Genomic DNA, 10,370 nt, shown 5'->3' with positions numbered 1-10,370 from the left:
ATTGTTTTTCGGTCTACAGGTAGATTCACTAAACTCCAACTTTGATTTTCATCAGAGACTTCATCTCTTCTTTCATAGCTTCCTCCCACTGTTTGCCATCCTCCCAGCTCCTAGCGTGTTTTACAGTGCTCAGATCATCACCAGTAATACTAAATTCACAAACATCATCACTAGCACACAGGATATAATTTTCAGGTATATACCTCTCAGATAGTCTTCTTTCCCTCGTGGATTTCCTCAGCACTGGTGCTTCACCCTCAGTCTCGGTTTCAGAAAATTCATCCTCTACCTCGTTATATTTAGCAGCTTCAGAATTCAAATTTCCTAATTCAACCTGTGAGTTTACTGTATCCTCTTTCAAACCCACATCCAACTCCACTGTCTGTGAGTTTTCTGGAGCTTCAGGAAAATTTTGATTCAACTTAGATTCCTTGAATACAACGTCTCTTCTGTAAGTTACACTTCTAGTATCCGGATACCATAACTTATAACCTTTGACGTCATCCTTGTACCCAATAAAGATACACTTTTCAGATTTACTATCAAGCTTGCTTCTTTTCTCCTTGGGTACGTGCTTATATGTTTCGTAGCCAAACACTCTGACATGAGATATGTCTGGCTTTTTTTCCAAACAATGCTTCATACGAAGTCTTCTCCTTCAAGGCCGATGTAGGAGATATGTTCTTCAGATAACAAGTAGTAGCCACTGCCTTTGCCCAAAACTCAGCTGCCAAGCCTGCACCGCTTAGCACACTCCGTGCTTTCTCCATGAGAGATCGATTCAATCTCTCTGCTACCCTATTTTGTTGAGGTGAGAAGGGCGTAGTCTTCTGCCTTGCAATTCCATTGCTCAAACAAAACTGATCAAATTTTATAGAACAAAACTCCTCTCCATTGTCAGTTCTTAGCACCTTGATTTTTTGATCAAACTGATTTTCCACCAAAGCCTTAAACTAGCGGAACTTATCGAACACTTCATCCTTGCTGCGCAAGAAATATAACCACACATGACTTGAAAAATCATTCAGTAAAAGAAACATAATACCTTGATTTTCCATGTGATGCTACAGGTGTGGGGCCAAACACGTCGCTGTATATCAAGTCTAGAATCCCCTCAGCTCTTCCTTCAATGGAATCAAAAGATACCCAATTTTGCTTCCCTTGCAGGCAGTGCTCGCAAAATCCAAACCCCATAGAGCAGCTCGAAATTCCATCCACTAACTTCTTTGATGTCAGAGTATCCAGACCTTTTACTCCAATATGCCCCAGCCTCCTATGCCATAACATAGCAGTGTTCTCCTCCGCCTGTTCTGAAACATAGCTTTCACCACTGAATAATGTGCTACCAAGCAGTTTCCACAATTTACCATGACGCTTACCTCTTGCAATAACCAAAGCTCCTCAAGTCAGCTTGCAAGAATACTTGTCACTGCTAAAATTAATACCAGCATCTGCCATACTACTAACGGAGATTAGATTTCTGGTAATCCCCGAAATATGCATCACACCCGGGAGATTCTTGACTGTCTCGTCGCTCATCTTCAGCTTTAACTTCCCACGTCCCACAATAGCATGAGTCGTGTCATCTCCCATTCTAACTGTACCGCCAGAATATGATTCATAGGTGCAGAACCACTCCCTATGAGGTGTCATATGAAACGATGCTCCAGTGTCAATAATCCAGTCATTACAGTCACTATGACTGTCAAATGCCATGTACAGGTCCCCTATACTATCATCATCATCCTTCTTTGTGAATTATCTCACTTCTCAGGATCTACGTTTTTACTTCTGCAATTCTTTCTTAGATGTCCAACCTGTTTGCACCTCCAGCACCTCATTTCGGATTTATCATATTTATCACGGGACTTTGACCGTCCCCTCGATCTTCCTCTGTGACCAGACTTTGATTTGTCACCACTCCTCCCTCTAGCAACCAGAGCCTCATTGCTGGTACCTTCAGAACCTACCCTTCTCATCTTCTCAGACAATAAGGCAGCAATAACCGTCTTGAATGATAGTTTATTAACACCAGTACCAATTGACACAATGATGTGCTCCCAAGAGTTGGGCAGTGAACACATTAAGGTGCAAGCTTTATCTTCCTCATCCAGGTTGATGTCTATAGACGAAAGTTGTGCACAAATAGTATTAAATTCATTTAAATGTGCAGAGAAAGAATCACCTTTGCTCATCCGCCGATTGTACATCCTCCTTCGCAGGAACAACTTGTTCACAAGTGATTTGCTCTGATAGAGACCTCCCAGCTTCGTCCACAGATCCTTCGCGGTCTTCTCAGAAGTTACGTTCACCAAAACGTTATCTGCAAGGCATAACCAGATCAAGCTTCGTGCTTTCCGATCGTCTCTGGTCCACGCCTTCAACTCCTTCGACTCGCCTTCACCTGACGTTACATCACCGACAGGTTTCGATGGTTCTGATGGCTTCTCATCTCCGTTCACGTGCCACACGTCCCTGTCAACGAGCAAAGCCTCCATCTTCAGCTTCCACAACTCGAACCCTTTTCCTCCGAACTTTTCAACTTCGATTCGTGATTGGCCAGTCGACATCCTCTCCAGATCAATTTCGCAGTTTTCTCTATGCACAGAAAAAACCCAAATCGCGAAACGCCAATCTGTCACAGGAACCCTGGTCGCAGAACCAAAGCTCTTGATACCAAATGTTAGAAATTGACAACACACAAATCTAAAACGAAAAAGAAAGAGAGAGAGAGAGAGAGAGAGAGAATAGACACAGCTATTTACCGTGGTTCACCCAATTTAGGCTATGTCCAGCTTGTCTGTACTATATTCACCTCACCGCCACTCGTTACTAGTCACTCGGTTTACAAGAAAATATAAATAGGATTAGAAAACCCTAACAGCAGCTATTCATGAGCCCAAGCCCAAACTGCTAAGAAAATTATAATAAAACAGAGGCCCACAACAGTACCTAGCCTCTACGGGCCGAGGGACGCTGCCCCCCGGACCCCCGCCAGCTCACCTGGGAGCAGGACCCCAGTTTTCTTTCTGCTTACCCCAACAACTAGGGTCATCATCAACATGCGAAGTATGCGCCATACCCAACACTTTATAGGGAGAGTTTTGTCATCATTGTGGTGCTGGCAAGCTCGAATCTAGATTAGTCAGTGCGTCGGTGAAAATTGGGTATTGAATGGTTTATTAAAAAGAAAGAAAAACTACTTTATAAGAGTGCAATGAATTTTTTTTCCCTTGTTCCTATATTTAGTGTTTTGGATTGGTATCTAACATAGCCAAAATCATGTTAAAGAGGCATAAGCGCCCCGATTGCTGGGATATCTTGTTTGGGAAACAAATGTAAACATAATAATTCTAGAACTCAAACTGAGGTTTTAAAAGAAGTAACAAATAATTGCTTTCTTAAAAGAAAAAAAATCACATTAAGCATGTCAAATCAATTTTGTAAACTTTAATCCAAGCACACTATATAATCAAGAAGAAATAGCCTCAAAATTTATTAGTGCCTAGCTAGTTTTTTAACTCGATACTAGAAGTGGGTGCCCATGCAAAAATAAATAAATAAATAAATAAAACATACAGGTCGAAGAATGCAGTTGCTGAAACTTGAAAGTAAAGAGAGAGAACCCCAGTTATTTGACCATCTGGGTCAATTCCTTCCAAACAAAAACTCTAAAAAGGTGATTGGGAACATATTTCACAATGTGGTGTGCTCTACGACTCCACCTTTTATTTTTTATTTTTTTTTTTGTATTGAAAAAAATCCCTTTCAAAGAATTCAAATTGAATTGCGCGGCAAAATATTCCAAGTGTCATATCATACCCCTCCTACGAGATGCAATCTATTGGCCCATATCTTTTAAGAAAAATTTCTTTCATCTTTTAATAAAACATCTGTATCCTCACATTCAATCACCTCACATATTAAATTATTAAAATTCTTAATTAATACATTATTATAATTATTAATTATAATAATTCTAGAAGTTCACCATTGTCGATTTAACTTAGATTTGTATTAATATATAGTAAATAATTACTATTATTAATTATTAATTGTATAAATCAATTGAAGAAAAATTGTGTAAATCAATTAATAATTTTACACAAAATTTCCTTAAATAGATTTCCATAAAATATCCATTATAGACAATATCTCTAGACAGCTGGCTACATTAGCAATAAGAAAATCAATTCCTTTAGCAGTGGGAGATTTCAAAATTTTCATAAAATGTGTTCCACTTTTTATAATATTTATTTTCCTCTTGATTTTTTAGCACCAAAAGCAAAAATCCGATCATATGATTGGTCATCTCTTTCTAAACCTTGTATACAACAGAAGGCTTTTTAGATTCAAGAGTGAAGATTTTGCATAAGCTTATAACTCTTCCAAATGCAATACAAGAAAAAGAATAAGAAAGAAAGCAAATCTTGATTAAAACTAATCAAAAGGATATTACAAAGAAAGATGCAAACACTGCATTTTGACAAAAGAAAAACCAAGATTTTTTGCAAGAACCACAACCTCTAAAGCCAATTAAAAGGAAACCATACAAATCCATGAGACAGAAGAGCAGTACTCTCCAAGAAATCCCAAAGAAAAGTAATTGAACTAGAACAAAACAAAAAATTAAGAGACAAGCTAGCCACAACCTCTGAAACTAAGTACAAGAATGCAATGCAAAAAACAGCGTACGTTAAGTTTACTTAATCATTAATTCCTAGACAAGACACTGCATCTACATAAAGGACATGTATTGCGAATCGTGAGCCACTTAGTGATGCAATCCCGATGAAACAAGTGTGAGCAAGGCAAGCCAATTGCTCTTGACCCAATCTCCCCGAGACAAATAGAACAATCTTCTGTGATGGAAGAAGACTCTGCTTCAATCGTGACTTCTTCAAGATTTTGAAAAGATTCTTGTGTTGTGGACTGATCCACCCTTGAAACTCCACCATCCAAGTCTACAGAACCACCAAAGACATAACCCCTTTGATCTGTTACATTGTTCTGCATGTTGTGGTTGTAAACCAAGTCCAGCGAATCCAAGTGGTAAACAGAATATCTACCGTTGCTTAGCATGCTAAGGTTGTAACCCAATTCTAGACGAGATCGGATATTGCGGTTTTGCATGTTGTGGTTGTAACCCAACTCAGCACGAGATCGTCTATTGCTTCTTTGTATGTTTTGGTTGTAAAACAACTCACCACGAGAACGGATATTGCTTCTTTGCATGTTGTGGTTGTAACCCAATTCCAGACGAGACCGGATATTGCTTCTTTGCATGTTGTGGTTGTAACCCAACTCACGACGAGATCGTCTATTGCTTCTTTGCATGTTTTGGTTGTAACCCAACTCACGACGAGATCGTCTATTGCTTCTTTGCATGTTTTGGTTGTAACCCAACTCACGACGAGATCGTCTATTGCTTCTTTGCATGTTTTGGTTGTAACCCAATTCCGCTCGAGATCGTCTATTGCTTCTTTGTATGTTGTGGTTGAATGAATCTAAGACCAAAACGCCGCCGTCCATAAGCATCCCCTCACGTTGAGCATTCAAAACCAGAGTCTCTATTAGGAAAGAAGCAGCCATTCTTGGCAAACAGATGTAGAGAGAATGAGAGAGAGAGAGAGAGATATATATGAAGACAGAAAGAGAAAGTTTACTTCAGTGGAGATGAAGTGGTATAATTTATAGAATTTGAACCTCACTTGTTATTCTGCGTTGATTAGCTGGATTTATTAAATCTAAGATTGAAATTTGATTTTGATTTGATTTGATTTGATTTTCGTCATATATATCGTTATTCTGTTTTTTTATTACCGTTTCAATTATTACCGCTTTTAGGTTTCTTTATTGAAATTAAATGTTCATAAAAAGGAATCCTACTTTGCATTTATATTACATGCGCTTATTGTATTTATTCTTCATGATTTTCTTTCCTTTTTTTTTGTTTTTTAATTTTAATGACCTTCATTATTTCCATTAAATAGACATATGAGGTATGCTCCCGTTAGCACTAAATTATTTATATAATTATTGAATTATTTTATATCTTTTTGGATTGACAATTACAGGAAAGTGGGGTAAAAGAATATGAAATATAGCCCATTTAAAAAAAAAAAAAAAAAGTAACCAAGCCCAAGTTAATTTTATTTTTGCTGATAATTGTAATTATTCATATTTTTTAGGTATTTTTGGAAGAAGGCACATGGATCAAATTTTTTGGAAGAGGGAACAATTCAGAACCATTGGATGACAAGAAGATAGACGACTATTATCTTTTAGAATTTTTTAGTTTTAGTTCCTTTCGTGGGTTGTAAAATATACACAGTTTTATATTTAGAATTTTTTACATCCGACACGTTAATTCTAAAAAATGCTAACATTTTTATTAAATAATATTTTTAATATATATAATATTATTTACATTCAACTTATATATTGTATTTATTTAAATGACTAATTTTCAAAATATTTTACATTGCTAATTTTTATTAAACCGTTTGTCTTCTCCAATTATTCAATCAGGTTCCTTACTCCTCTAATCTTTTTTTAATCTTCGTTGTTCGTTGTTTTTTTTTGGAAAACTTTGAGTGTTGTTATATTCTGTTTTTTGAAAGCTGAATGTGCTTTTCTTTTCTTCTTGAACTCGAAGTGCAATGACGAAGCATCTTCGCTGGAAGGAAGAATCAATGCTGCATGCAAGTGAAGTTTAATCTTTTTGTTCCTAGTTTAGGGATCGGAACATTGGTTTGTACGATTAACCTTGATCTTTAATTTTGAATGCATGTTTCTTTTTCTGATATCTCTGATTTGTTGTTTGTAAAAATGGGTTTCTAATTCTTTTCTTTTTCTGGGTTTGTCAAAATGAAGTTTTTGATGTGCATTGTTACTGTTTCTTTTATTTCATTCGTTTGATACTTTCATTTTTTTACTCAAGAAATCCATGGGAATGGGACTTGAGTGTTTCAACAAAAGGAAATTGGGAAATGGACTTTCGTTAAGTGTTAAATGAACCCTTTTGGTTAGGAATAATCGAAGGTGTTTTCTGATACAAATTTCTATAAAGATTCAATAAACTTTGGGAAAAGTCTTTCTTGAACCTTATTGTTGAATCTGGAAAGCTTCAGCTAAACTTGCCGGAGTAACTCATAAATTGAAATAACATGCTATAGCAATGTACGAATTTGCAGTAATGCAAATAACTTTTGTCATCCATGAATTGAGATATACTCAAACAATTCTTTACTTTTTAGATCAATTTTAATGATTAATAAAACTATACAAAAATTTCTTGTTATAAAAACAATTAAATTTCAATTCAAGAATCCTTATATAAGAAAAATACAAAGAAAAATAATTCAACCTGTTCCCTGAGGACGATAACTCTTTCTTCAGAAATTACTACCCAACAGCTCCAGGCCTCCAGCAACATTTTATATATATTTTAGGCAATACTTCAAATGAATTAATAAAAAAAAAAGCTCTTGCAATGGCTGAGGGTGCTCCTCCTCCATGGTTTATGAATATGCTGGCAATACCACTGATTTATTATTTTGTTCTTTGCCTTGTCATTAATTGGCATATAATGGGTAACACATTTTTTACTCACTCATGCCATAATAGTAAGAGTGTAAATGGGCTAGGCCGGCATAGCTTATATTAGGTCAGACTTAAACTATTTCTAATAGTAAAATAGAACAGGCCTAAACTTTTAAAAAAACCTATTTAAAAAATAGGTCATAGGCTTTTTTGTACATGTACAGGCCGGCCTATATCATATTATTTATTTTAAATAAAATTATTAATTTAATAATTTTGAATAAAAAATTATATTCTTTTAATTGTTAAATATTTAATAGGCTTAAGCAAGCTAACAGGCCTAGGCCAAAGCTTTTATTTTTTAAGTATAAGTCAAGACAGACTTGTAATTTGAGGCTACACAGGTTAACAGGCTAGGCCATACCCAATATTTTTTAAACAGGTCTAACCTCTTTAAGTCAAAGTCTAACCCTAGCCTAGCTTATTTACACCCCTACATAGTAGTTGATAAACCTTTAGTTTATCTTGTTTTATAGACTAAAATCATATGAATTATAAAGTTAAATAAATGAAAAACTAGGGTTTTGATATAAAAACATGAACATTGTGAATTATGAATTAAATAATTGACAATTGCTTATTTTGAAGGTAATTGATGATAAATGGATGCAAATATAGCACTTGGAGAGATGGAGATCAAGAACTTGAAGATTGAAGACCTCAAGTGAAGAAAATAAAGGAAATCATGTTTCTTGAAGAGGAGGCTTAAGCCCCCAAAAATTCCAAAATAAGCAAATAGCCACTGCCTGAGAGCGCTTAAGCCCCCAACTCAGGGCTTAAGCGCGAACCAAGGGAGAAAATTCTGATTCGAAGTTAGCGCTTAAGCGTCCATCACCGCACTTAAGCGCCCTCATACAAATCTGCACTATTATCCCAGGAGGCTTAAGTGCCCAAATAGGGGCTTAAGCGCCCCGAAGATCCAACTTAGGCCCATAAAAACACATTTTGGGGCAGAAGTAGTAACTTTTTGATATTCTTTAACAAGTATTGGTAACCGGAGGCAGAGGAGACGCGGAGAATTCATCAGTTCATGTTCGTGAGAGTCGGAGACGAATCAGAATCAAGCCTGCACTGGAGTTATTGAAGAATTCACCCTTCTGATATGGAATTTGGGGGAGCTTTTCTAATTCTTTTCTTTCTTGATTTCTCTATGTCCGGCTAAGTCTTTTAGTAGTTAGGGTTAGATGGAACTCAATTTATTTATTATGCTTTGAATAATTCTTTACGTTAATATTTCTTTTTATCATGAATGAAATTGTCTATTATTAATGCTTTCTATGAGCTTGAATCTTGCAGATTGATCCTAGGTAATTGTATGATAGTAGGAATGTTGATGCATGATCCTTATCTGACTATTTCATCGTAATCCTTATGATTCTAGGGATAGACATAGGGTTTTGCGCAATCTTGATGATTCTTGAACTTAATGCTTATTTTCTTGGGAAATAACCGGGGAACTAGGGTTCTTGCAAGATTATAAAGAATTAGGGTAACAAGGAATTGAGCCCTAATTAACTTAGAAAGAATCGATTGAATTGATATTAAGGACGATTAATTTAAAGAAGGAACTCAAATATAATAGAGAGGTTGAGGGAAATCGAAACCCTAGCTACGTTTGTTTCTATTAATTAATTCAAATCTTTAAATTCTTATTCTTATTTTTGTTGTTAATTAGTTTTAATATTTTAATTTTCAAATCAAATCCTGTTACAAATCAAATTTCGATTGTCCAACTTAAGTCGAAGTAGTGAACTAGTAATTGAATTATAATCCTCGTGGGAACAATCTCTTACTTATATATTATATTACTTGTACGACCGGTGCACTTGTCGTGAGCGCAACAGTAGTATAAGTACGAACTTGAAATAAGTCTTCAGTTATATAGTTCTAAATTTAGGATGAAAAGGCAAAAATATTTTCAGCCTTGGACAGTTCTAAAAAAAAGAACGACCAGATCAATCATACTTTATCCGTTAGGAATGAAAATTTTCTTATTGAATATTTTAAGCCTATAACTATTCACTTACAGACAGAATTCTTATAGCACATATATATATTGCAATGATATATCTTTTTCTACGGTACAATTAAAACTGTTTTAATGAGAGTTTTTCATTCCTGTCTGGTTCGAATTTGCGATGCAGCTTGAAGTTCCTTTATAGGGAGAGTTTTGTCATCTTAATGGTGCCAACTTGAATCCGGATGAGTCAGCGCCCCGTTGGTGATCATATATTGCATGGTATCTACGATAACTAAAATCATGTTAAAGAGGCATAAGTGCCCTGATTGCAGTGATATCTTGTTTAGGAAACAAATGTCAACATAATTCTAGAACTTAAAACAAAAAAAAAAAATCATACTAAGTATGTGAAATTGCATTAGAAAGAAAGAATTTAAATTGCATTACACGGAATTCAAATTGCATTACACGATGTAATATTTTTAGTGACATATCCTTCGTGCGATATTTCAAGAGTATGCCAATCTTTTGGCCCAACTCTTTAAGAAAAATTTAATTCATCTTTTCATAAAACATCCATATTCTCACATTTAATCATCTAAGATATTAAATTATTAAAATTATTAATGATAATATTTCTAGTAATTAATGAATGCAGAAGATATTACCTCTGAAATGGATATGGACGGAACATATGCAAATTTTCTTGTGCTTAGCAATGCTGAAATACCAGACCAAGGTACTAAAGGGTTAAGGGAAATGGATATGGATGGAACATGTGGAAATTTTGTTGTGACTAGAAATA

At 35.4% G+C, this 10,370-nt stretch overlaps 1 protein-coding gene across 1 annotated transcript; it reads right to left on the bottom strand.

Moving 5' to 3' along the window:
- Positions 1 to 4,713: 4,713 nt before the first annotated feature.
- LOC133298413 (E3 ubiquitin-protein ligase CIP8-like) lies at positions 4,714 to 5,592 on the bottom strand. The gene has a single exon (XM_061497687.1). It carries the CDS (start codon positions 5,590 to 5,592, stop codon positions 4,714 to 4,716), a length of 879 nt encoding a protein of 292 aa, XP_061353671.1.
- Between the last annotated feature and the right edge of the window lie 4,778 nt (positions 5,593 to 10,370).

Source organism: Gastrolobium bilobum, unplaced genomic scaffold (genome assembly GCF_033153095.1).
Source record: "Gastrolobium bilobum isolate Gb01-03AN ecotype WA unplaced genomic scaffold, APGP_CSIRO_Gbil_v1 utg192831, whole genome shotgun sequence".
Lineage (NCBI taxonomy): Eukaryota > Viridiplantae > Streptophyta > Magnoliopsida > Fabales > Fabaceae > Gastrolobium > Gastrolobium bilobum.
The sequence above is the reverse complement of the archived record's forward strand: the minus strand, read 5'-3'. Positions and strand labels throughout refer to the sequence as shown.

Excerpts from the sequence above, each read along its gene's own strand:
- LOC133298413 (XM_061497687.1), bottom strand. The coding sequence starts at position 5,592 with ATGGCTGCTTCTTTCCTAATAGAGACTCTGGTTTTGAATGCTCAACGT.